This window comes from Sphaerodactylus townsendi, linkage group LG03, assembly GCF_021028975.2.
Source record: "Sphaerodactylus townsendi isolate TG3544 linkage group LG03, MPM_Stown_v2.3, whole genome shotgun sequence".
NCBI lineage: Eukaryota > Metazoa > Chordata > Lepidosauria > Squamata > Sphaerodactylidae > Sphaerodactylus > Sphaerodactylus townsendi.
Genome location: NC_059427.1, coordinates 13928776 through 13956547, shown reverse-complemented (window position 1 = coordinate 13956547; position 27772 = coordinate 13928776). Strand labels below are relative to the sequence as shown.

At 53.8% G+C, this 27772-nt stretch overlaps 1 protein-coding gene and 5 non-coding genes across 6 annotated transcripts in view; all 6 read left to right on the top strand.

Annotated features, from left to right (window-relative positions):
• Positions 1–25466, top strand: part of LOC125427689 (carnitine O-acetyltransferase-like) — a 60495-nt gene extending 35029 nt beyond the window's left edge. The window contains exons 8-11 of the mRNA XM_048487243.1: positions 1987–2087; positions 2961–3080; positions 5332–5383; positions 24818–25466. Coding sequence (XP_048343200.1) covers positions 1987–2087; positions 2961–3080; positions 5332–5383; positions 24818–25117 — 573 coding nt within the window. The 3' untranslated portion in view covers positions 25118–25466. The remainder of the gene's footprint in view (positions 1–1986; positions 2088–2960; positions 3081–5331; positions 5384–24817) is intronic.
• TRNAC-GCA lies at positions 5252–5323 on the top strand. Its single transcript has one exon. It is a non-coding gene; the product is annotated as a tRNA-Cys (tRNA).
• On the top strand, positions 7374–7445 carry TRNAC-GCA. The gene has a single exon. It is a non-coding gene; the product is annotated as a tRNA-Cys (tRNA).
• Positions 9312–9383, top strand: TRNAC-GCA. Its single transcript has one exon. It is a non-coding gene; the product is annotated as a tRNA-Cys (tRNA).
• TRNAC-GCA lies at positions 10451–10522 on the top strand. The gene has a single exon. It is a non-coding gene; the product is annotated as a tRNA-Cys (tRNA).
• On the top strand, positions 11857–11928 carry TRNAC-GCA. The gene has a single exon. It is a non-coding gene; the product is annotated as a tRNA-Cys (tRNA).
• Positions 25467–27772: the final 2306 nt, after the last annotated feature.

The window sequence follows — 27772 nt, the reverse complement described above, 5'->3', positions numbered from 1 at the left end:
TCTGGGAGATCCTCAGGCCCCACGTCAGAGGCGTAGCTGCAATGGGGACATCCGGGCAGCTTGCCCCAGGTGCCACCATTGTAGTCGCGGGAGGGGGCGCGTAGGCAGTTCATGCCCCGGACGCAGTTCCCCTTCCCTTCTTCACTTCCCCACATGGAGGCTGGCCCCAAGACCTGCAGAAATCTAGGTTGTTGTCTCCAACCCAGGAAATTCCTGGAGATTTTCTTGATGATGCCTGTGGAGGGTTGAACTAGGGCCATGGTGGCGAACCTTTGGCACTCCAGATGTTATGGACTACAATTCTCATCAGCCCCTGCCAGCATGGCCGATTGGCTTAATTAGCCGTTCTGGCAGGGGCTGATGGGAATTGTAGTCCATGAACATCTGGAGAGCCGCAGGTTGCAGACCCCTGGCCTAGGGCTTCCAGTTGCTAACCTCTAGTTCTAAATATGTATGCTTAAAACCCTTTGGGGGTGAGGCGGCCAATAATAATAATAATAATAATAATAATAATAATAATAATAATAATAATAATAATAATAATAATAATAAGAGTATAATAATAATAAGAGTATAATAATAATAATAATAAGAGTATATACTCTTCTTCAAAAGAAGAGTATAGAGCCCAACAGTTTAAAACACGAAAGGAGCAGTGGCTAAACAAGCCACTCCATGGGCAGTACTTTAAGAAAATTGAAGGGAAGGTTGACAGCAAGCAAACATGGGAGTGGCTCAGAAGGGGAACTCTAAAGAAAGAAACTGAAGGCCTGATTTTTGCTGCCCAGGAGCAAGCATTACGGACAAATGCAATAAAGACACGAATCGAAAAGTCCTACAATGACCCAAAGTGCCGTCTCTGCAAAGAGTGTGATGAAACCGTGGAGCACATCATCTGCTGCTGTAAGAAAATAGCCCAAACTGACTATCTCGAACGTCACAATAGGCTAGCAGCAATGGTGCACTGGAACCTTTGCAAAAGTACGGCCTGCCCTGAAGCAAGACATGGTACGAGCACAAGCGAAAGAAGGCAACACAAAAGTAAGAGGCAAAAATACTCTGGGACTTTAGAATACAGACAGACAGACACCTGGCACACAACACCCCAGACATAACAGTGATAGAGAAGAAACATGTTTGGATCATCGATGTTGCTGTGCCAGTTGACAGCAGGGTAGAGGACAAAGAGCTGGAAAAGATCACAAAATACAAGGACCTACAAATTGAAGTTGAACGATTGTGGCAAAAAGAACAACAGTAATCCCACTAGTAGTCGGTGCTCTAGGAGGAATCCCAAGAAATCTTGAAAAACATCTGGAAAGCCTAAACTTGGACAGAACATCAGTCCACATGCTGCAGAAAGCAGCACTTCTAGGAACTGCACATATTCTACGCAAATACCTCTAATATCCTAGGTCCTTGGGAAGGACTCGATATTCAGAGATGAATTCCAGACACTTGTGCTGTGTTGTTATGTATAATAATAATAATAATAATAATAATAATAATAATAATAATAATAATAATAATAATAATAATAATAATAATAATAATAATAATAATATTTGGCTGATTGAAAATCTTTTAGATGGAGCTGTAATATATTTTTACATGCACATGGGAGTAAAAAAACCAACAGTCTCGTTGGAAGCTTATGTAGCTAGTAAAAAATGAACTGGGTTCTGTGTTCAAATCTCTCTTCTATTATGACCTCACTAGATGGTCTTAAACCAACCTGCTCTTTCTGACTCCACATTCGCACCCCTGCTGTATTGAGTATATTGGCCTTCCCAGCAAGGTGACTATAATAAGAGTGAAATGCTTTAGACACAATGGAGTTTGTTTCATTTTATTCCTTTTAGGCTGTTGTCTCTGCCTGTAAGCTTAAAATATCGTATAATAAATGCATCAAGGTGAATCTGTTAATGCTAAGTGTCAGTCATTGTGGCTTCTTCTCATATAATTTGTTCTTTTCCTTACTCACAGTTCATTGTGGGAGAAGATGGCTCTTTCGGAGTGCTTTATGAACAAGCAGTAGCTGAAGGACCTCCGATTGCCACCATCATAGACCATGTCCTTGACTACTGGTAATGCTCCTCCCCATAAAGGAAAAATGGGAGGGACTGTTAAGATTGGGGTCCTGAATGTGTACACAGAATACAGCGTGATGTGATAGGCGTACCAGGTGAAGAAGAGGTATTCTGTACATGACATCACTTAAAATGGAAATGATTCCTGAAGCTTTAGTTGTGTTCGTATACATTTTGGCATGGTACCAATTTAGTTACCAGGGAAAGATTTCAAGCAGCACAAGTTGGGTCAGAAGTTTGCAGTCGGAGAGGAGAACCAGAGAAAATTACGCTGCCCTTCCATCTGTGGAAATCTTCCACCAGATCCAAGACAGTATAAGCAAAAAGCTTTTCCTGCGTCAATAAGGGGTTGGGGGTAGAGGAGAAAGAGGACAGGAAAAATGTCCTACCTGTTCATCTGGAGGCGAATCTCATTTGTCACAAGCAACCAGGGCAGAGGAAATCCAAAGACCTTTTATTCTTGTGTGTATACAAGAACTCTCACTGGTCCAACTGCTCTGTGGCCCTTTCCGCACATGCAAAATAATTCACTTTCAATCCACTTTCAATGCACTTTGCAGCTGGATTTGGCTGTGCAAAATCCACTTGCAAACCATTGTGAAAGTGGATTGAAAGTGCGTTATTCTGCATGTGCGGAAGGGGCCTCTGAGTCTTCCCTGCGTTGCTCTGAGCTGTCTTCTTTGTGGGAGCAGAATTTCCTATATTAGAATGGCAAGCGGTCAGGAGAAAAGAAGGGGGCAGAAGGTCATGTTTTCTGTTTGGAGAGGATATAAGCAGAGAAAACAATGTAGGTCTTTCCTGCTATTAACTCTTCTGTGCCCTTTATGTTCATTTAATGCAACTTTTTCTCCCCTCTCCTTCCAATTCCAGCAAAGATCCTGTCCCGGTTCGCGCTCCGTTGATCCCTCTGCCAATGCCCAAAAAACTGTACTTCTGTTTCACTCCAGAAATCAAACGCGACATTGAACATGCCAAGCGAAACCTGGACATGTGAGTGAGTTTGTGTGTATTTTCAGGATGACAACCATTGGCATGGCAGCTGTGAAAAGGGCAAACTCTGTGCTGGGGATCATTAGGAAAGGAGTTGAGAATAAAACTGCAAAGATTGTCATGCCCTTATATAAAGCAGTGGTGCGACCGCACTTGGAGTACTGTGTTCAGTTCTGGTCACCACATCTCAAAAAGGATATTGAAGAGATAGAAAAAGTGCAGAGAAGGGCAACGAGGATGATTGAAGGATTGGAGCACCTTCCTTATGAGGAGAGGCTGCCGCGTTTGGGACTCTAGTTTGGAGAGGAGACGTCTGAGGGGGGATATGGTTGAAGTCTATAAAATTATGCATGGGGTAGAAAATATTGACAGAGAGAACTTTTTCTCTCTTTCTCACAATAGTAGAACCAGGGGGCATTCATTGAAAATGCTGGGGGGAAGAATTAGGACTAATAAAAGGAAACACTTCTTCATGCAACGTGTGACTGGTGTTTGGAATATGCTGCCACAGGAGGTGGCGATGGCCACTAACCTGGATAGCTTTAAAAGGGGCTTGGACAGATTTATGGAGGAGAAGTCGATTTATGGCTACCAATCTTGATCCTCTTTGATCTGAGATTGCAAATGCCTTAACAGACCAGGTGCTCAGGAGCAACAGCCGCAGAAGGCCATTGCTTTCACCTCCTGCATGTGAGCTCCCAAAGGCACCTGGTGGGCCACTGCGAGTAGCAGAGTGCTGGACTAGATGGACTCTGGTCTGATCCAGCAGGCTAGTTCTTATGTTCTTATGTTCTTAACTCCAGCCAAATTGTGGACTTAGCCTCCGTCTGGCTTTTTCCCACTGTGATGTGCGTGTCTGCCCTGATTCTCCGTTGGGGTTTCTTTACACGGTCTTGTTGTGTGAACTCAGACTGAGGGATTCCTAGAACCTCCAGGGCCCTGTGAAACTGCTCCACTGTGAATGGAAGTGTGTAAGCTCATACCTGTCAGGCTCAGAAAGAAAAGAAAATACCTCTCCCTATTCTCCAAGCCTTTTATGAGGACATGGTGAAGGCTGAGAGAAGTACCATTCTTGTACAGACTTGGGGCAAGGTCCCAGGCCATTTTAGGGCTTCGTATGGTAGAAAATGTCAAGTCAGAGCTTGTGGTGACCATGTAGGGTCTTTAAAGCAAGTGACAAACAGAGATGGCTTGTCATTGCCTGCCTCTGGGAGGGCTGAGAGAGTTCTGAGAGAACTGTGATTGGACCAAGGTCACCCAGCAGGCTACAGGTGGAGACAATTCTAACTGCCTCGATTTGGGGCCTCTTGATTTGGGGCCCAAAGATAAAATAGCTGCTGTTAAATGCCTCTTAAGATGGCAAGATGCATTCCCAATAATGTTCACCAGCAGTTAGCCTTGTCTCTAAGAACATAAGAACAAGCCAGCTGGATCAGACCAGAGTCCATCTAGTCCAGCTCTCTGCTTCTCGCAGTGGCCCACCAGGTGCCTTTGGGAGCTCACATGCAGGATGTGAAAGCAATGGCCTGCTGCTGCTGCTGCTCCCGATCACCTGGTCTGTTGAGGCATTTGCAATCTCAGATCAAGGAGGATCAAGATTGGTAGCCATAGATCGACTTCTCCTCCATAAATCTGTCCAAGCCCCTTTTAAAGCTATCCAGGTTAGTGGCCATCACCACCTCCTGTGGCAGCATATTCCAAACACCACAATCACGCGTTGCGTGAAGAAGTGTTTCCTTTTATTAGTCCTACTTCTTCCCCCCGGCATTTTCAATGAATGCCCCCTGGGGCTCTGAACAGGGGCTGCATCTGGTGGTCTGTCTGAAGTTGGGTCACTTAAAGAGAAGATGCTTCTCGGGAAGGTCGTTATTAGCTAAGAATCTGCCCTCAAAGTCTTGCTGGTGCTGATCTTCCTTTGCAAAGTTCAAGTTTTAGGAATGTTTGGGGTATGTGATAAAAGTGCGGCCGAGTGTTTGTGCTGAGTATGTAATTGTATAATCTGGCACATACCCCCAGAACACTTTGCAAAGCACAGATATCCTCAGGAGGTGCTCATATGAATAGGGTTCCTTGAAAACTATGAAAGCTCTTATGCTTCAAGGTATGGTAAAGAACTATGTGGACAAACCAGTATCTATAGCTAGACTTCTTGGGGTGACTAAATTGTGACTGGGGGTATAGCTCAGCGGTAGAGCATTTGACTGCAGATCAAGAGGTCCCTGGTTCAAGTCCGGGTGCCCCCTCTTTTTAGGTGGGAAAACCAATTTATAAAGCCTTCTCTGTACCAAAGGAGTGATGATAATGTAAATTTTTTAAATAACTTTTACCTAAGGTACATGAGATTGAATGGTGAGACACATCCTCTATCATTTAACTAGTGTTATTTCTTGCAAATATTAGTAATAATAGAGAGTTTTCTGCTAGAGCCTTTGGTTGAAAACCAAGAGGCCCCTGCTTTACATCCAGCCCCCCTCCCCTCCCCCCTTGCTGGCACCCCAGACTTTTGGGGGAGAATTACATCTTGAATTTGTAGTTGGTCTGATCTGCAAAGGTTTGTGGTGGGGAGGGGGAGGGGGAGTAGTAGTAGTAGTAGTAGTTTGGATTTTTATCCCCCCTTTCTCTCCTGCAGGAGACTCAAAGGGGTTTACAATCTCCTTGCCCTTCCCCCCTCACAACAAGCACCCTGTGAGGTGGGTGGGGCTGAGAGAGCTCCGAAAAGCTGTGACTAGCCCAAGGTCACCCAGCTGGCGTGTGTGGGAGTGTACAGGCTAATCTGAATTCCCCAGATAAGCCTCCACAGCTCTGGTGGTAGAGCTGGGAATCAAACCCGGTTCCTCCAGATTAGATACACGAGCTCTTAACCTCCTACGCCACTGCCGCTCCCTTAAAGACTGTTAGATAACCAAAGTTGTCTAGTTTGGAATCAGATTATATTTGCCATGTGTGGTAGGAAAAGCAAAGAACATGAAGGCGTTTGTTAGTCTAAAAAAGAACGTTTTCTCCAAATCTTCAGCTCAGGAGTTTATTAGTTTTGGCGGCCAAACTTATTTTGTGTTCCTTCAGGTAAGAGGTTTAGGATCTTCCTTTTTGAAATCACCGGTATGGACTGAGGCATGTAACAATAAGGTATGGACTGAGGCATGGTACTGAGGCACCGGTATGGACTGAGGCAGAACTGGAAGCTCCGGTGGTAGAGCTGGGAATCAAACCCGGTTCCTCCAGATTAGATACACGAGCTCTTAACCTCCTACGCCACTGCCGCTCCCTTAAAGACTGTTAGATAACCAAAGTTGTCTAGTTTGGAATCAGATTATATTTGCCATGTGTGGTAGGAAAAGCAAAGAACATGAAGGCGTTTGTTAGTCTAAAAAAGAACGTTTTCTCCAAATCTTCAGCTCAGGAGTTTATTAGTTTTGGCTGCCAAACTTATTTTGTGTTCCTTCAAGTAAGAGGTTTAGGATCTTCCTTTTTGAAATCACCGGTATGGACTGAGGCATGTAACAATAAGATCAAAAGTGTACAATCGTCCTTTCTGAGAAAATTATGCATGCTTATAATACGTCACTTAGAACCTCCGGGACTCCCTGCAACTGCTCCACTGTGAAATGTGGATGTTCATCGCTATTGGGCACAGAGAGAAGACATCTCCCTGTTCCCCGAGGCGTTCTGAAATCCAAGTGAAATCTCAGAGAATCATCATTCTTCTGTCAGCTTGGGGCCCTGTCCCAGATCATTTTAGGGTTTCATAGGTCATTGTGGTTGCCTTGATTTGTAGAAGATTGTAGCAACTGTGGAAAGCCCATGACGTGCTCCCAATAATCACAATAATCTGCACCAGACGACAGCCTTGCTGCTATGCATTGTACGAGCTGAAGGTGTCGGCCTTCAAGGACCGCCCTATGTGGAAGGCACAGTAGTAGTCTAGCTTGGATAACCATAGTTAGATCATGCGTCTGAAAGACGGGCTGTAGCTGATGGACCATCTGAAGTTTGGAAGATTGTTGCTGGCTGAGAAGCTGCTTGCTTACCAGTACTAATCTTGTTGTGTAGTGTGCAAGCTGGAGGAAGTTTTGAGTCTGCTGTAGGATTGCCTGGGGATAAAAGTGAAGCTGAGTGTTTTGCTCAATAGTCAGCATCTATGCTGAGTATTCAGCTGTGTAGTCTCTGTGTAGAACTCTTTGTAAGACTGAGTTAGGAAGGCAATTATGCTTCAAGGTATAGTAAAGAAGTATGTGGCAAAACCAGTGTCCGCGAATAGACTTCATGATTAATGCAGTTTGTGTGTTGTGTGCAGGGGGTATAGCTCAGCGGTAGAGCATTTGACTGCAGATCAAGAGGTCCCTGGTTCAAGTCCGGGTGCCCCCTCTTTTTTGGTGGGAAAACCAATTTACTGAGCCATCTCTATTCCAAAGGAGTGATGATAATGTAAAATCTTAATTTTTTTTACCTGAGATTAAATGGTGAGACAGATCTGGTATCATTTAACCAGTGTTATTTCTTACAGACTTTAGTAATATGGGGTACATAAGTTGGTGGTAGAACCTTTCATTGCAAATTAAGGGGTCCTTGTTTCAAATCCAGCCCCACTCCCCAGGAGAATTACATCTTGAATTAGTAGTTGATCTAATCCCCGAAGGCCTGTGGTAGGTAAAATGTAAAGACTGTTATGTAGTTTGGAACCAGATTATCTTTCCCATGTGTGGTAGGAAAATCAAAGAACAACATTAAGGCATTTGTAAGTCTAAATAAGCATGTTTTCTCAAAATATTGAGCTGAGGAGTTTATTAGTTTCGGCTGCAAATTATAATATGTGTTCCTTCAAATAAGCAATATAGGATCTTCCTTTTTGGAATCACCAGTATGGACCGAGGTATTTAACAATAACATCAAACAGTCATCCTTTCTGAGAAAACTGAGAAAATCCTGCATGCGTAAAGTATGTCACTGAGAGATTCATAGCACCTATGGGACCCTCTGCAACTGCTCCACTGTGAAAGGTGGATGTTCATCACTATCGGGCTCAGAGAGAAGACTGTTCTCCAAAGCTCTCTAAGTCCAAGTGAAATCTCAGAGAATTATCATTCTTCTGCCATCTTGGGGCACTGCCCCAGATCATTTTAGGGCAGTGGTGCCGAACCTATGGCACTCCAGATGTTCATGGACTACAATTCCCATCAGCCCCTGCCAGCATGGCCAATTGGCTATGCTGGCAGGAGCTGATGGGAATTGTAGTCCATGAACATCTGGAGTGCCATAGGTTCGCCACCACGGTTTTAGGGCTTCATAGTAGAGGTGGGATCCAGCAGGTTCTCACAGGTTCCCGAGAGTAGGTTACTAATTATTTGTGTGTGCCAAGAGGGGGTTACTAACTGGTGATTTTGCCACGTGATTTTTGCCTTAGTTATGGTCCTCCTCTCAGCAGTAGCGCGCAGAACTGGAAGCAGTCTAGCAGGAGGTGCACCGGCGTGCGTGGCAGCCTGCGCGCATTTGTTTCCTGCCCAAGGACCGGCGCAGTGGCTGCGTCCTTGCCACAACCCCGCCCCGGAATGCGCCGCCCCCGGAATGCCCGGACACGCCCCATCGTGCCCCGCCCAGCCCCATTGGCGCTATGCCTCAGTTTGAATCCTACCATCATGGGAACCTGTTACTAAAATTTTTGGATCCCACCACTGCTTCATAGGTAATCGTGGTTGCCTTGATTTCTGTCCTGAAGATTACAGCAGCTTTGCCGTCAGATTCACAAGACATATTCCCAATGATCTGCACCAGTTAGCAGCCTTGCTGCTCTGTTTTGTACGAGCTTAAGATGTTGGCCTTCAAGGACGGCCCTATGTGGAGGGCATAGGAAGGTCTAGCATGGATAACCATAGCTAGATCATGCATCTGAAAGACAGGCTGCTGCTGGTGGACCGTCTGAAGTTTGGAAGATTGTTGATGTCTGAGAAGTTGTTTGCCTGCCAGTACTAATCTTTGTGTATAGTGTGCAAGCTGGAGGAAGTTTTGGGTCTGCTGTAGGAATGCCTGGGGATAAAAGTGAAAGTCTGAGTATTTAGCCGCATACCCAGCATCTATGCTGAGTATTCAACTGTGTAGTCTGGAATATAACCTAGAACTCTTTGTAAGACTGAGTTAGGAAGGCAATTATGCTTCAAGGTATAGTGAAGAACTATGTGGCAAAACCTGTGTCCGTGAGTAGACTTCATGATGACTGCAGTTTGTGTGTTATGTGCAGGGGGTATAGCTCAGCGGTAGAGCATTTGACTGCAGATCAAGAGGTCCCTGGTTCAAGTCCGGGTGCCCCCTCTTTTTAACAGGGAAAGCAGAGGTTTAACTCTTTGTGTTCCCAGAGAGTAATTGGTAGATAATTTTTAAAAAAATCTTTTACCAGAGATACGTGAGAGTGAATGGTGGAACAGTTCCTGTGTCTTTTGACTGGTAACCTTTGTGACAGATATTGGTAACTTGGGTGGCGGGCGCATCTTAGTGGTAGAAGTTTTGATTCTGAAACAAAACGCCCTTGCTTCGAATCCAGCCTCCCCCACCCGGCACCCCAGACTTTTGGGGGAGAATTACATCTTGAATGTGTAGTCGGTCTAATCCCTGAACGTTGACGATGGGTAAAACCTAAAAACTGTTAGCTAGTTTGGAACCAGATTAAGAGACTCCTAGTTCTTCCGGGACCCTCTTCAACTGCTCTACTGTGAAATGTGGATGTTCGTTGCTATCGGGCTGACAGTGAAGACATCTCCCTGTTCTCCAAGGCGTTCTGAAGTCCAAGTGAAATGTCAGACAACTATCTTTCTTCTGCCAGCTTGGGGCACTGCCCCAGATCATTTTAGGGCTTCGTAGGTAATCATGGTTGCCTGGATTTGTACACTGACAATTACAGCAGCTTTGGAAAGCCCTTCAGTTTCACGTGACATATTCCCAATGATCTGCACCAGCAGGCAGCCTTCCTGCTTTGTTTTATACAAGCAGAAGGTGTTGGCCTTCAAGGACCGCCCTATGTGGAGGGCACAGTAGTAGTCTAGCATGGATAACCATAGCTTGACCATGTGTCTGAAAGAAAGGCTGCAGCTGGTGTACCATCTGAAGTTTGGAAGATTGTTGTCTGAGAAGTTGCTTGCTTGCCAGTACTAATCTTTGTGCGTAGTGTGCAAGCTGAAGGAAGTTTTGGGTCTGCTGTAGGAATGCCAGGAGATAAAAGTGAGGCTGAGTGTTCAGCTGCGTAGTCTGGAATATAACTTAGAACTCCTCGTAAGACTGAGTTAGGAAGGCAATTATGCTTCAAGGTATAGTAAAGAAGTATGTGGCAAAACCTGTGTCGGTGAGTAGACTTCATGATGACTGCAGTTTGTGTGTTGTGTGCAGGGGGTATAGCTCAGCGGTAGAGCATTTGACTGCAGATCAAGAGGTCCCTGGTTCAAGTCCGGGTGCCCCCTCTTTTTGGTGGGGAAATCAACTTACTAAGCCATCTCTATTCCAAAGGAGTGATGATCATGTAAAATCTTAATTTTTTTTTTGCCTGAGATTAAATGGTGAGACAGATCTGGTATCATTTAACCAGTGTTATTTCTTACAAACTTTAGTAATATGGGGTACATGACTTGGTGGTAGAACCTTTCATTGCAAATTAAGGGGTCCTTGTTTCAAAACCAGCTCCCCTCCCCAGGCACCCCAGAGTTCTGGGGGAGAATTACATCTTGAATTAGTAGTTGGTCTAATCCCCGAAGGACTATGGTGGGCAAAACGTAACGGCTGTTACGTAGTTTGGAACCAGATTATCTTTCCCATGTGTGGTAGGAAAAGCAAAGTACAACATGAAGGCATTTGTTAGTCTAAATAAGCATGTTTTCTCAAATAGATTGAGGTGTGGAGTTTATTAGTTTCAGCTGCCAATCATAATGTGTGTTCCTTCAGGTAAGAGGTAGGATCTTCCTTTTTGGAATCACCAGCATGGACTGAGGTATTTAACAATCACATCAAAGATGTACAGTCGTCCTTTCTGAGAAAATTGTGTGGGTTCCTGCATGCGTAAAGAACGTCACTAAGAGACAACTAGAACCTCCGGGACTCTCTGGAACAGCTCCACTGTGAAATGTGAATGTTCATCGCTTTTGGGCTCAGAACGAAGACATCTCCCTGTTCTCCAAGGCTTTCTGGAGTCTGTGAAATCTCAGAGAATTATCATCCTTCTGCCAGCTTGGGGCCTGGTCCCACATCATTTTCAGGCTTCATAAGTAGTTATGTTTGCTTTGTTTTGTGCCCAGAAGATTGCAGCAGCTGTGGAAAGCCCATCAGATTCACAAGACGTATTCCCAATAATCTGCACCAGCCGGCAGCCTCTCTGCTATGCATTGTACGAGCTGAAGGTGTTGGCCTTCAAGGACCGCCCTATGTGGAGGGCACAGTAGTAGTCCAGCATGGATAACCATAGCTAGATCATGTGTCTGAAAGACAGACTGCAGCTGGTGGACCATCTTTGGAAGATTGTTGTTGTCTGAGAAGCTACTTGCTTACCAGTACTAATCTTGTTGTGTAGTGTGCAAGCTGGAGGAAGTTTTGGGTCTGCTGTAGGAATGCCTGGGGATAAAAGTAAAGCTGAATGTTTTGCTCCATAGTCAGCATCTATGCTGCGTGTTTGTGTAGTCTGGAATATAACCTAGAACTCTTTGTAAGACTGAGGAAGGCAGTTATGCTTCAAGGTATAGTAAAGAAGTATGTGGCAAAACCTGTGTCCATGAGTAGACTTCATGATGACTGCAGTTTGTGTGCTGGGGGTATAGCTCAGCGGTAGAGCATTTGACTGCAGATCAAGAGGTCCCTGGTTCAAGTCCGGGTGCCCCCTTATTTTTATTTTAGAAAAAGCTGGAACATTTCCAATTATATTTCCAATTATATATTTGAGGATATGGAGTGCAAAAACATCCTTTAAAATCTACCTTTCTTATGGGACCCAGGTCTATTACAAGCAAGATACACACAAAAAACCCCTTCTCAGTCTATCATAAGTGTGTTACAAGACATAATGATATTTCTATCAGCAAAGTTTCCTAGTAAGAAAAAAAATACAGTTGGGATGAGACGGTAGAACAGCGGGGGAACCCAAATGCAGGCCAACGTGCCTACTTAAGGCAACAAGACAATTCGTATAGGAAGGAATTTATCCCAGATAGAAGTAACCTCAATGGGCTGATCAGTTACACCTCAGTTTTGCTCCTTCTGCTAGAATACCTTCCTGAGCCTTTCTGTGTTGTGCATTTTGCAAAAACGACAGGTGGACAGGGTCCTTCCTAACAGCCTCAGTGTCAATTCCCAGATCAGACAATACACCACTTGTAGGTTTTTCAAGGATTTTATTGCAGACATGCCAGGAACAGAAGAAGACAGTTCTGACTAAAAAGGCGCCAAGCGGTTGATAATATGGATAGCAAGATCCTCACCCCCCACATGTGAACTCAAAGAATCAGATGTGTCCAGCCTGGAGGCCCTTCCCAGCCGCAGAACTCCAAGGCCAGAGTGAATCAATAGCGGTGCAGCTGCAAGGCCCAGAAAACTTATCCCAGACAATTCCTCCTCCCAAACAATATCATCCCTGGCAGCCTCCAGAGCTGTACCACAGAGTAGGAACCCCCACAGAGAATACGCATTGAACGGATAGGGGCCAATTTTACCTGCTTGCAGATAGCACATGTGATTGGTGTTTGAAATATGCTGCCACAGGAGGTGGTGATGGCCACTGACCTGGATAGCTTTAAAAAGGGCTTGGACAGATTTATGGAGGAGAAGTCGATCTCTGGCTACCAATCTTGATCCTCCTTGATCTCAGATTGCAAATGCCTTAGCAGACCAGGTGCTCAGGAGCAGCAGCAGCAGCAGAAGGCCATTGCTTTCACATCCTGCATGTGAGCTCCCAAAGGCACCTGGTGGGCCACTGCGAGTAGCAGAGTGCTGGACTAGATGGACTCTGGTCTGATCCAGCAGGCTAGTTCTTATGTTCTTAAGGTTTTGATCTGATGAGTGAAGCTGTTGCAGTGGAATGTAGTCGGAGAGGCCGTCCTGTGAGTCCATGGCTCCAAGGTCTGGCATCTGGCACCTTTATGAAAAACACCTTGTTATTTTCATCGCCCTCTAATTTTCCAACTTTAATACTTGTTCATTGCCTGCCTTAGGGTATCTGATTTAGCCCTGTTTTATGTCCCGTAATCTGGCTTGGGTCTCCACAAGAAAGACAAGACTATAAAGTAAATATCCTGTTTCCCCAAATATAAGACATCCCTGGAAAATAAGACGTAGTAGAGGTTTTGCTGAAGTGCAAAATATAAGGCATCCCCCGAAAGTAAGACGTAGCAAAGTTTTTGTTTGGAAGCATGCCCGACGAACAGAATACAGAAATATAAGCCATCCCCTGAAAATAAGACATAGCGCCTCTTTGGGAGCAAAAATTAATATAAGACACTGTCTTATATTCGGGGAAACACGGTAGCAGATAAATAATTCAAAGATCCCCATAGTGCTTCAAAACAACTAGAGCTGTTTTCTTGTCTTAAAGCAGGATGGTATTATCTGTGTTTCCACACTACCGAAAACTTCGAAGTAATGGTGGCCCGTGCCTAGTTTTCCAGCCTCCAGTGGGGCCAGGCGATCTCTTGCTGTTGCAACTGATTTCCACACAACAGAGAGAAAAATGTCTGCTTCAGAGGGTGGACTCTGGACCTGGGCACTTACTCCTCTCTCCAGTGTCCTTCGGGGTTTACCATCCCAGTGGCCCATGCACTTGCATACTCCACAACCCCCTGCAAGATATTTCCCAACCCAGACCTGTAGCCTACTTGTGCCAGCCTGAGGAGAGCAAACAATTCTCTGTACTGCATTTTAGCAACCAGTCAGGATTAAGGATCTGAGTCACCTGTACCCTTCAGCTTTTAGCCTGCAGAGTTTCCAAGGTAGCTTCCACCATAAAGACTGTTTGAAAGCACAATACAACCTATAATCTACTCTCCGTGTTGAAACAGTCATACTCAGTTTTAAGAACCATTGCTTAAAAATGGCATAAGCACGAAAAGACCAAACTCAGAGGTGGGGAAAAAGCAGTCCAAAAGGCTGGGTGGTGTGGAGTATTTTCACCTGTCAATTTAACAGGTGATGCATCAGGCAAATTTCTCTATGGAGAGGCGGAATGTCCCCCAGCGGCCTCCTCACTTATTTCAGCAGAATGTCACAGAGTGTCCTCCAACAGCCACCTCGCTTATTTCTGAAGCCGAGACCTCACAAAGAAGGGCTTTCCTGGGAGAACTAATTTAACAAGCAGGAAAATACAGAATACTGTATTTTGGAACGCTGTATCTTAATGGGTTTTTAGTAAATCCGTTTGCGGTCTCGAACCTGCATACCTGAGGGACCGCCTCTCCCCATATTACCCTGGTAGGCCCCTCCGCTCCTCGGAGGAGGACCTACTTGTGATCCCTGGCCCCAAAATGATCAGGCTGGCCTCGACGAGGGGCAGGGCCTTTTCAGCCCTGGCCCCTACCTGGTGGAACAGGCTCCCTAGGGAGATCAGGGCCCTGCGGGACTTACAGAGTTTCCTGGAGGCCTGCAAGAATGATTCCCTATTCTGCCAGGTGTTTAGCTCCAACCCTGGTTAAAAGCTCATCTACCACGTGTGTGTTACTCCCATGGGCACAAGTGGGGGGAGGGTGGTAGCCAGACGCCATCCACATTTTAAAATGGGTTCTGTTTTTAGGAAATTAATTATGTAAATTATGTTTTGTGTATGTTTTAACCCTATTTGTGAACCGCCCTGAGCCCTCAGGAGGAAATGGGAGGCCTGCAAAATTATTATTGTATGTGTATTATTGTGTGTGTATTATATATATAATATATATATAATATATATATAATATATATAATATTATATTATAAATATAATAATAATAATAATAGCAATAATACCCCCCCCCCCCACCCCCCCCCCCCCCCACCCCCCCCCCCCCCCACCCCCCCCCCCCCCCACCCCCCCCCCCCCCCACCCCCCCCCCCCCCCACCCCCCCAATAATAATAATAATAATAATAATAATAATAATAATAATAATAATAATAATAATAATAATAATACTTTGGATAAATGGAGCCTATATTATATATATTTATATTCTGTATTCTGTTTAGGTGCTCTATTTGTTATATTTTGTTATAATTATGCTGTACACCGCCCAGAGCCCTCCGGGGAGGGCGGTATATAAACTTAATAAATAATAGTAATAAATAATAATAATATATGGGAGCAGGTTCTCATTCGGGTCTCCCGGTTGCTTTAAAGGTAATAACTAACTCTGTGAATTATGCTTAGAAATGCATGCAGGGAGTATACATTGCTGGTATTAACAGGACATCCCTGATTTTCATTCCAGTCAGCTATCCTGCTGTTGTGTTCAACTGTAATCCTGAACAGTCTTCAGGAACGATCCTATATTGGAGCAATCCTGTCTGGGTGGGGAATAAGCATAAGCATGAGCATTTTATTGTCATTGTGCACGCACAACGAAATTTACAGCAGCATTCCTCGATGCACACAATAAACAGGAGTGAAAGACACAGTGCCTTTCAGATAGCAGTGCCATTGGTTGATAAACTGCAGTTCTGTGTGCGAAATAAAGGCCACCAGTATACATCATTTTCAGAAAAGGCCAATTTGCCCTTCTCAACACCTTTGCTGTTTGCAGGGGGAAGGGTGGGGTCCCAAAGCTCTAGGCTGCTGAGGAAACAGGAAGCAATACTCACTTTGGCCAACTGAATGCTGCAGAATCCTAATCAATGTATGCTTTCCCCTGTTTTCTGGGTGCAAACTTGTATCTGCTTTTAGTGGGCATGTTAAAATTACATACGTGAGATGATTAGCTCACTCTCTGTCAGTGATCTGGTACCGTAAAATCACGCGTCTACCTCATTTCAGACATTATTTCATTGTTTCTTAATAGAAATCGTATTGCTTGAACAAGAAGCCTAGCAATGCTTTGGGCAGGCTAGGATAAATGTGTATTAACTTTGTTGCTCTTTACTGCTCCATATGTCATCTGCTGATTGAATATCGGCCAGGCCCCTCCCGGAGGGGTTAATGCCGGACATCATCTACTTATTTTTATTATAGAAGATTACTGCTGCTAGTGTTTTAATGTTTAATTTATTTATTATTTTAACTGAAATTATATGATGCATTTAAGTGTTTAACTGTTCTGTAAACCGCCCTGAACCCTTCGAGGGTAGGGCGGTCTATTAAATTGAATAAATAATAATAATGATAAAGATAAAAGAAAAAGAGTCCTTAGAAGGTAGGGCAGCAGCAATTGCCAGACTAATAGTTTAGTGGTTTTTACTTCCTTTCCACCTGGAGACCTTTGTTCAGTGCACGACCCAAGGAGAGTTCATGGTAATCGTTGCTTCCTTCATATCAAGGCCTGTCTTCGCAGCAAGGGGGGACCCTGCTAAGCAAACAAACCTCCCCAGCTGAAATATGCTGTTATTACACAGACAGTCGTCTGCTCAGCAGGAATTTTGTTGATCAGGGTGATGCAGTCTTGGTCTCAGAAGAGCCGAGTCAGGAGTCAGAAGCTCTTATAACAGAAAATGCAATACAAATATACAGCGGAAGGAGAAATTCAGATCCATATTTCTATGGCGATTAGAGAGGCTTGCAAAACTGTTCAAGTGCAAAGCTGCAGTTGCTCGTTCCTTTTCTCCCAACCAGAGGTGGGATCCAGCAGGTTCTCACCAGTTCCCGAGAGTGGGTTACTAATTATTTGTGTGTGCCGAGAGGGGGTTATGAATTGGGTCTGCTTTTCCGTTAGAAATTCCATTAGGTCCAAAAATCATAAAGTCCTGTTGTTTCCTATGTGGCTGGTTAGCGAAGGTCGAAAACGGGATAATTCTCCCCTTGTTGGGCTGTTTTTAAAACATGTTTTAGAAATATGGTAAAGTTCCTTGTTTAAGGAAAGTATCCTTCTTGTGATTTCTAGAAACAAAATTAAGTATTTGAAAGTATTAAGTATTTGACAGGCAGTCAATTAGAGGAGAAGTAAGGACTTTTCTGTTGGCTGTAGACGATAGGACTTGCTATAATGAGTTTAAATTATGGACAGAAAGATACCAGCTGGAAATCAGAAACTTAGTAAGAGTTTTTTACAGTAACAGAGAAATTTTTAATGCCCCGCCCCCGGAATGCCCGGCCACGCCCCCGGAATGCCCTGGCCAGCCCCATTGGTGCTACGCCACTGTTTGAATCCCACCATCATGGGAACCTGTTACTAAAATTTTTGGATCCCACCACTGCCCCCAACCCTCCACAAATCACTTCTAAATGTGATACTGTGAGGCCAGGAAGGCTTTCAAATGTGATCCCCCCCCCCTGCCATGCACCCATCTCTTTCTCACTGTCTCTACCACCACCCCTCTTTATAACTGGGCCATGGTACATTTTTCCCTGTCTCTCCCTTGATGTGTTCTCCCCCCCTCCCCCCTTGTCATGAGTTTTCACTTGCTTTTGATATGTGCTGCAGCCATCCAAGCATTATTGGGTGGTTTTGCTGTCCTGGCTTGATAAAAATTCACCGCAAATGGCCTTTCCTGTGTGGGTAAGGCAGTCTAGTTGCAAATCATTACGACAGCCTAGCAATAGTGCAAAGCCCAACAGCGTGTGAGAGCAGCCCGCTTTTGCTGTGGTGAGCTGCTTTAAAAATCAGTTTTAAATGCTTTTAGTGTGGGAATGGCCTAGTATTGGGTTTTTGGTTTTCTCTTAAATATAGAAACTGCAAGCTGGGCAAACTCCGGGTGGGTTTGGCATTCTCCTGGAATCACAACTGTCTGCATGCATGTATGTGTGTCATGGGACTTTTTATCCTGCCCTTTCCTGTTCAAAGAGATCAGACTACAGAGATCCGTTCCCCTGGAGCGGTGTTTCCCAACCTTTTTGACATCAAGGTACCCTTGACCTCACTCTTCATATCTCACGGTACCCCTGCCATCCCCCCACCTTCCCCTCCCAGTGCCCCTGCTTGCACCACCCCCCACCTTCCCCTCCCAGGGTGAAGGGAAGCACTGGGGGTGGGGGGTGGGAATTGGCTGCTGACCTTGCAGCAGGCCCTGTCTCCTGGGCCAGATCCATGTCCTTGCTGGCGCCGGCGGGAGACACCACACAAGTGAGGGGGGCCAGTAGTGTTGCCGCGGTACCGCTGGGACATGCTCACGACACCCCAGGGTACCACGGAACCCTGGTTGGGAATCGCTGCCCTGGAGGAACAGGGCAGACTTTACGGCCTCATGCCCCTGATGAGCTCCCCCCCCCCTCACTATGCGCCACTCCCAAATCTCCAGGAACCCTCAGAGTTAGCAGTTCTAACTGCAAGTGTGGGGCACATGTGTTTTCTCAATAAATGTAATCCTTTGAACTTTGGCTCATTCCGCACATGCAGAATAATGCACTTTCAAACTGCTTTCAGTGCTCTTTAAAGCTGTGCGAAATAGCAAAATCCACTTGCAAACAGTTGTGAAAGTGGGAACAATGAACAGGCTGTATGGCCGTATTTCTAGCAACATTCTCTCCTGACGTTTAGCCTGCATCCTGTGGCTGGCATCTCCCCCCCCCCCCACCCTCCCCCCCCCGTGCCCCCCCCCCCCTCCCCCCCCCCCCCCCCACCCCCCCCCCCCCGCCCGCCTCGCACCCCCACCGCCCCCCCCCCCCCCCCCACCGCCCCCCCATCCCCCCCCCGCGCCCCCCCCCCCCCCCACCCCCCCACCCCCCCCCCCCCCCGCCACCCCCCGGCCCCCCACCCCCCCTTCCCCCCACCCCCCCCCCCCCCCACCCCCCCCCCCCAACACCCCCCCACCCCCCCACCCCCCCCCCCCCCCACCCCCCCCCCCCCCCACCCCCCCCCCCCCCCACCCCCCCCCCCCCCCACCCCCCCCCCCCCCCACCCCCCCCCCCCCCCACCCCCCCCCCCCCCCACCCCCCCCCCCCCCCACCCCCCCCCCCCCCCACCCCCCCCCCCCCCCACCCCCCCCCCCCCCCACCCCCCCCCCCCCCCACCCCCCCCCCCCCCCACCCCCCCCCCCCCCCACCCCCCCCCCCCCCCACCCCCCCCCCCCCCCACCCCCCCCCCCCCCCACCCCCCCCCCCCCCCACCCCCCCCCCCCCCCACCCCCCCCCCCCCCCACCCCCCCCCCCCCCCACCCCCCCCCCCCCCCACCCCCCCCCCCCCCCACCCCCCCCCCCCCCCACCCCCCCCCCCCCCCACCCCCCCCCCCCCCCACCCCCCCCCCCCCCCACCCCCCCCCCCCCCCACCCCCCCCCCCCCCCACCCCCCCCCCCCCCCACCCCCCCCCCCCCCCACCCCCCCCCCCCCCCACCCCCCCCCCCCCCCACCCCCCCCCCCCCCCACCCCCCCCCCCCCCCACCCCCCCCCCCCCCCACCCCCCCCCCCCCCCACCCCCCCCCCCCCCCACCCCCCCCCCCCCCCACCCCCCCCCCCCCCCACCCCCCCCCCCCCCCACCCCCCCCCCCCCCCACCCCCCCCCCCCCCCACCCCCCCCCCCCCCCACCCCCCCCCCCCCCCACCCCCCCCCCCCCCCACCCCCCCCCCCCCCCACCCCCCCCCCCCCCCACCCCCCCCCCCCCCCACCCCCCCCCCCCCCCACCCCCCCCCCCCCCCACCCCCCCCCCCCCCCACCCCCCCCCCCCCCCACCCCCCCCCCCCCCCACCCCCCCCCCCCCCCACCCCCCCCCCCCCCCACCCCCCCCCCCCCCCACCCCCCCCCCCCCCCACCCCCCCCCCCCCCCACCCCCCCCCCCCCCCACCCCCCCCCCCCCCCACCCCCCCCCCCCCCCACCCCCCCCCCCCCCCACCCCCCCCCCCCCCCACCCCCCCCCCCCCCCACCCCCCCCCCCCCCCACCCCCCCCCCCCCCCACCCCCCCCCCCCCCCACCCCCCCCCCCCCCCACCCCCCCCCCCCCCCACCCCCCCCCCCCCCCACCCCCCCCCCCCCCCACCCCCCCCCCCCCCCACCCCCCCCCCCCCCCACCCCCCCCCCCCCCCACCCCCCCCCCCCCCCACCCCCCCCCCCCCCCACCCCCCCCCCCCCCCACCCCCCCCCCCCCCCACCCCCCCCCCCCCCCACCCCCCCCCCCCCCCACCCCCCCCCCCCCCCACCCCCCCCCCCCCCCACCCCCCCCCCCCCCCACCCCCCCCCCCCCCCACCCCCCCCCCCCCCCACCCCCCCCCCCCCCCACCCCCCCCCCCCCCCACCCCCCCCCCCCCCCACCCCCCCCCCCCCCCACCCCCCCCCCCCCCCACCCCCCCCCCCCCCCACCCCCCCCCCCCCCCACCCCCCCCCCCCCCCACCCCCCCCCCCCCCCACCCCCCCCCCCCCCCACCCCCCCCCCCCCCCACCCCCCCCCCCCCCCACCCCCCCCCCCCCCCACCCCCCCCCCCCCCCACCCCCCCCCCCCCCCACCCCCCCCCCCCCCCACCCCCCCCCCCCCCCACCCCCCCCCCCCCCCACCCCCCCCCCCCCCCACCCCCCCCCCCCCCCACCCCCCCCCCCCCCCACCCCCCCCCCCCCCCACCCCCCCCCCCCCCCACCCCCCCCCCCCCCCACCCCCCCCCCCCCCCACCCCCCCCCCCCCCCACCCCCCCCCCCCCCCACCCCCCCCCCCCCCCACCCCCCCCCCCCCCCACCCCCCCCCCCCCCCACCCCCCCCCCCCCCCACCCCCCCCCCCCCCCACCCCCCCCCCCCCCCACCCCCCCCCCCCCCCACCCCCCCCCCCCCCCACCCCCCCCCCCCCCCACCCCCCCCCCCCCCCACCCCCCCCCCCCCCCACCCCCCCCCCCCCCCACCCCCCCCCCCCCCCACCCCCCCCCCCCCCCACCCCCCCCCCCCCCCACCCCCCCCCCCCCCCACCCCCCCCCCCCCCCACCCCCCCCCCCCCCCACCCCCCCCCCCCCCCACCCCCCCCCCCCCCCACCCCCCCCCCCCCCCACCCCCCCCCCCCCCCACCCCCCCCCCCCCCCACCCCCCCCCCCCCCCACCCCCCCCCCCCCCCACCCCCCCCCCCCCCCACCCCCCCCCCCCCCCACCCCCCCCCCCCCCCACCCCCCCCCCCCCCCACCCCCCCCCCCCCCCACCCCCCCCCCCCCCCACCCCCCCCCCCCCCCACCCCCCCCCCCCCCCACCCCCCCCCCCCCCCACCCCCCCCCCCCCCCACCCCCCCCCCCCCCCACCCCCCCCCCCCCCCACCCCCCCCCCCCCCCACCCCCCCCCCCCCCCACCCCCCCCCCCCCCCACCCCCCCCCCCCCCCACCCCCCCCCCCCCCCACCCCCCCCCCCCCCCACCCCCCCCCCCCCCCACCCCCCCCCCCCCCCACCCCCCCCCCCCCCCACCCCCCCCCCCCCCCACCCCCCCCCCCCCCCACCCCCCCCCCCCCCCACCCCCCCCCCCCCCCACCCCCCCCCCCCCCCACCCCCCCCCCCCCCCACCCCCCCCCCCCCCCACCCCCCCCCCCCCCCACCCCCCCCCCCCCCCACCCCCCCCCCCCCCCACCCCCCCCCCCCCCCACCCCCCCCCCCCCCCACCCCCCCCCCCCCCCACCCCCCCCCCCCCCCACCCCCCCCCCCCCCCACCCCCCCCCCCCCCCACCCCCCCCCCCCCCCACCCCCCCCCCCCCCCACCCCCCCCCCCCCCCACCCCCCCCCCCCCCCACCCCCCCCCCCCCCCACCCCCCCCCCCCCCCACCCCCCCCCCCCCCCACCCCCCCCCCCCCCCACCCCCCCCCCCCCCCACCCCCCCCCCCCCCCACCCCCCCCCCCCCCCACCCCCCCCCCCCCCCACCCCCCCCCCCCCCCACCCCCCCCCCCCCCCACCCCCCCCCCCCCCCACCCCCCCCCCCCCCCACCCCCCCCCCCCCCCACCCCCCCCCCCCCCCACCCCCCCCCCCCCCCACCCCCCCCCCCCCCCACCCCCCCCCCCCCCCACCCCCCCCCCCCCCCACCCCCCCCCCCCCCCACCCCCCCCCCCCCCCACCCCCCCCCCCCCCCACCCCCCCCCCCCCCCACCCCCCCCCCCCCCCACCCCCCCCCCCCCCCACCCCCCCCCCCCCCCACCCCCCCCCCCCCCCACCCCCCCCCCCCCCCACCCCCCCCCCCCCCCACCCCCCCCCCCCCCCACCCCCCCCCCCCCCCACCCCCCCCCCCCCCCACCCCCCCCCCCCCCCACCCCCCCCCCCCCCCACCCCCCCCCCCCCCCACCCCCCCCCCCCCCCACCCCCCCCCCCCCCCACCCCCCCCCCCCCCCACCCCCCCCCCCCCCCACCCCCCCCCCCCCCCACCCCCCCCCCCCCCCACCCCCCCCCCCCCCCACCCCCCCCCCCCCCCACCCCCCCCCCCCCCCACCCCCCCCCCCCCCCACCCCCCCCCCCCCCCACCCCCCCCCCCCCCCACCCCCCCCCCCCCCCACCCCCCCCCCCCCCCACCCCCCCCCCCCCCCACCCCCCCCCCCCCCCACCCCCCCCCCCCCCCACCCCCCCCCCCCCCCACCCCCCCCCCCCCCCACCCCCCCCCCCCCCCACCCCCCCCCCCCCCCACCCCCCCCCCCCCCCACCCCCCCCCCCCCCCACCCCCCCCCCCCCCCACCCCCCCCCCCCCCCACCCCCCCCCCCCCCCACCCCCCCCCCCCCCCACCCCCCCCCCCCCCCACCCCCCCCCCCCCCCACCCCCCCCCCCCCCCACCCCCCCCCCCCCCCACCCCCCCCCCCCCCCACCCCCCCCCCCCCCCACCCCCCCCCCCCCCCACCCCCCCCCCCCCCCACCCCCCCCCCCCCCCACCCCCCCCCCCCCCCACCCCCCCCCCCCCCCACCCCCCCCCCCCCCCACCCCCCCCCCCCCCCACCCCCCCCCCCCCCCACCCCCCCCCCCCCCCACCCCCCCCCCCCCCCACCCCCCCCCCCCCCCACCCCCCCCCCCCCCCACCCCCCCCCCCCCCCACCCCCCCCCCCCCCCACCCCCCCCCCCCCCCACCCCCCCCCCCCCCCACCCCCCCCCCCCCCCACCCCCCCCCCCCCCCACCCCCCCCCCCCCCCACCCCCCCCCCCCCCCACCCCCCCCCCCCCCCACCCCCCCCCCCCCCCACCCCCCCCCCCCCCCACCCCCCCCCCCCCCCACCCCCCCCCCCCCCCACCCCCCCCCCCCCCCACCCCCCCCCCCCCCCACCCCCCCCCCCCCCCACCCCCCCCCCCCCCCACCCCCCCCCCCCCCCACCCCCCCCCCCCCCCACCCCCCCCCCCCCCCACCCCCCCCCCCCCCCACCCCCCCCCCCCCCCACCCCCCCCCCCCCCCACCCCCCCCCCCCCCCACCCCCCCCCCCCCCCACCCCCCCCCCCCCCCACCCCCCCCCCCCCCCACCCCCCCCCCCCCCCACCCCCCCCCCCCCCCACCCCCCCCCCCCCCCACCCCCCCCCCCCCCCACCCCCCCCCCCCCCCACCCCCCCCCCCCCCCACCCCCCCCCCCCCCCACCCCCCCCCCCCCCCACCCCCCCCCCCCCCCACCCCCCCCCCCCCCCACCCCCCCCCCCCCCCACCCCCCCCCTAGATATTCTCTCTCTTACATCTCTAAATCTGTTCTGCAGTGTTACAAATTCCTTAGTGACAAGATCTTTCTTAGTGATATAATCTTTTGCTTGTCTGCATAACCAGTTGACCTAGAGAGAAAACCCTCCTGAATCTCTGGTTATATAAATCCCTTATTCTTTAATATCAAATACAATCAAATATCAAATACATGGTATCTGTTGTGGGGAGAGAAAGGGGAGCAGTTAGTGAGCCTCCTTGAGACTCCTTACGGTTGAGGAAAGTGGGATATAAATCCAGATTCCTCTTCTTCTCTGGCCATGAGATGCAGTAGCAGGCTTGATGACTTATGCTATTTTATTGATTGCATTTCTAAAACTTTTATCACATTGTCAACCTCCTGAAGAACTGATTGTGGGGAGGATACATATTTTTAGTTCCCCCATCCCCATTTTAGCTTTATAATCCTCCCTTAACCAAGTACGTAAACAAACTTCATAAGTAATGATGGCTCCAATCCCAAGAACACTTTCTGAGAGTAAGCCCCATTGAATAAAATGCGACTTAATTTCACATAGAGCTGTTTAGTATCGCTCTTAGTGATAAGACTTTGGCCCTGAGTATTGTCTTAGAATCACAGGAACAGGACCTTCTCAGTGGTGGCACTGTAGTTGTGGAGTGTTCGTTCCAAGAAGGCCCGCCTAGCAATATCTTCAAGGTGATGCTAATTCATTACCTCTCTGGTGATGGCCACTAACCTGGATAGCTTTAAAAGGGGCTTGGGCAGATTTATGGAGGAGAAGGCGATTTATGGCTACCAATCTTGATCCTCCTTGATCTGAGATTGCAAATGCCTTAACAGACCAGGTGCTCGGGAGCAACAGCCGCAGAAGGCCATTGCTTTCACCTCCTGCACGTGAGCTCCCAAAGGCACCTGGTGGGCCACTGCGAGTAGCAGAGAGCTGGACTAGATGGACTCTGGTCTGATCCAGCTGGCTTGTTCTTATGTTCTTATGCTTTATAATTTTGTTCCTGGTATCTATTTAATTGTGTGATGTCATTTATTCTGTGTGTTTTTCTGTGTATATTGTGTGTCAGTGTTTGGATACCTTTTTTTATTTTTAGAACTTCAAGGTTAGGGGAGAGGAGCCTATACTTTTTCAGATGCATGGTCACAGACTGCTGATCCCAAGTCCTTTCTCCCCTCAGGTAGCTGCCCGCACAGACTGTGTGATGTGTTATGGACCACTGGTGCCCGATGGCTATGCTGTCTGCTACAACCCTCTTCCTGTCCATGTTAACTTCTCTGTTACTGCCTTCAATTGCTGCCAGGAGACCAATGCTGAGCATATGGCTGGGAGCATCCAGGGGGCTTTGGATGACGTGGGGGCCTTGCTGGAGGACCATACAGATGATGAATCATGAATGCCTTTCTCGAGACACACTCCGATTCTCTATTCTTTCTTCCTGGATCAGACCTGACTTTGGCTTGCAGAGAACTTGTCTTGCCTTGTGTCAACACTGCACCCCTAATTCCTTGTGCCCGCGATCTTTGCACCGCCGTCCTTTCAGGCCAAAGCTCATTACGCAAGAGTCTTCCAATCTTTCTTGCTGACACTCCTTACCCATAATGCCCTTTTTAACCTACTAGGGGACCGCGGGTAAAGCAGGGGTTGGTGGGGTTTTGTGGGGGCTTTTTACACACTGTCTTAATTCAAAGTCCAGTCTAATTTATTTCCAGGTGGAATAAAGAAAAAAAATGTTCTTTCAGAAACTGTTGTGACTTTTATTTGGGGGTGGGGAGGAATAAATGGAAAGAAACAAAGTAGGTAACAAAATTTGACCAGGAAATTTGAGCCATGGGGTAACCCAGGGCAAGGCCCAGTCTCTCTGTTTCTGTTTTCTTCTGTGTAAAATAAGTTTATGGTGCTGTCTCTTGCGAGATTGTCGAAAGAGGATCTGTGAGAAAAGGAAATAACAATACCTCAGCCCTAGTGAGACATTTTGTCAACATTGAGAGCGGGTCTACAACAATCAAGTTCAGGTGGGCAGTTGGGAAGGAGGAGGAAGGTTCTAGAATGGGGACTTAGTTGGTGGGTAAGCAACCCTCCGCCTACATGTTCAATCCCCAAAATTTGATGAGTCTCAATTGCTTTGGTAGCAGCTGCCACCACAGCACAAGGATCTTCACAAATTCCTGAAGTTAAGCTGTCGGCATACGCACAGAAGTGTTTCTGAGCCTTCGGGGAGGGCGGTATATAAAGATGGATGGATGGATAGATGGATAGATATGCTTAGAGTCCAGTGGCACCAAAAAGACCAGCAAGAATTTCAGGGTATAAAAGCTTTCGGGAGTCTATGCTCCCTTAGTCAGAAATTTGATTGAGGGGTGTCTGTATCTGATGAACGGTGCTTTGATTCTCAAAGCTTACACTTCAAACGTCTTGCTGATCTCTAAGGTGCTACTGCAACCAAATGTAGCTGCCGTACTGCAGACCAACGGGTACACTCTGAAACCTCTGGACAATATGTTCATTTTGAAAGGTATCCTGTTTAGCAGAGCTTCTGTCTGGTCTGTTGAAGAGGTACTCTGCTATACGTAATCTCCCTGACATATTGCAATTGCCTCTGCCTCCTGCTGCAGCCGTTCTGTGGTTTCATCTACCATCCTGTGTCCGAATTCTAAAAGAAACCCCTTTAATTATTCAGTTTTTGCAGTTTTGAGGAAAGCCCAGAGAGGCCTGGACGCGGTCATTTCTGACCTATTCCTATAAGGTAGAGGCCACAATGGAGATAGCATGTGTATGGGCAGTTGCTGATCTTGCCCGTACAGGCTGGTGTTACCACGCTGCCTGGGTAACTTTTATTCTCCCAGATCAACCAGCTCTCAGCAGCGCAGAGGAACAGAAACAGGACCCAACTCAGCGAGTATAGTAAAATAGAAATGAGTTTATTAAGATGCTGACCTACGTGTCAGCCTAGCAGCTGTTCAACAACTTAAATACACTTTCTGCTGCCCAGGAGTCTGGGAGAATACAGGACAGCCTACAACCATTCATTCACAAATACATGGGAACCAATTAGAGTCCAGAGGGCACTCCCTTCTTGAATTTCGCGGCAGAAGCCCGAGCCAGGCTGATGGCAGTATTAGCACAGGCTGGAGAAAAACACAAAAGAGTCCCAACTTTGGGTGCTTGGGGGGCCAGGAAGCAGGAGAACCTAACGATAGCAACTGACACCCTTATCTGCCTACTGGTGGGATTAAGGCAGATGGAGGCGCTTCTTCCGGGGTCCCTTTTGTCAAACGTCCATTCATGGTTTTAGCAAATGTAAGGGTCGTGCCCAGGTGGAGCAGGGGTGGATTCCTGCCTTCAGCGAAGGAGGTTCCATACAGACACAAATACAAAATACAACAGTGATTCCTACATTCTACCTAATACAACTTGTTCCTATCTAACTTATACAGAAATAAAACATAATTTCACCTTCACTGAACAGCAAGATTGGAAATGGAATAATTCACTTCCGACTCCGCTATCACTGGCACTTGTGGAAGACCCAGCTCACGTAAACAAAGCTGTTGTGGAGGAGCATAGTGGGAGAGGCAGTCCCACAGATAGGAGGGACCAAAGGGCTTTGTGTGGGATATCTAATACCATGAATTGACCCCGGCAAATGACAGGCAGCCAATGGAGTGACTATGGAATGGGAGTAGTAACATCCATGGTCACCATCTAGGCACTTGGGGGTAGAGGCCTCTGACTCTCAGATGTCCAGGAACTACAATTCCCATCAGCCCTCTGTCAGCATGTGGTGTATGCATGCTGGTAGGAGGCTGATGGGGTGGACTAACATCTGAAGCAAATTCTGTCTAGCGCCGGGGTAAGGAACCTACTGACTCTCAGATGTTCAGGAACTACAATTCCCATCAGCCTCTGTCCAGCGCGGCAATTGGCTGGTAAGAGCTGATAGAATGGATTCTGTTTTATCTGACTCCACTGATTCTGATCTGCACTCTACTAATAGCTGAGCAGTGGTTTTCTGCACAAACTGGAGTTTCCAAATAGACTTTGAGGGGAG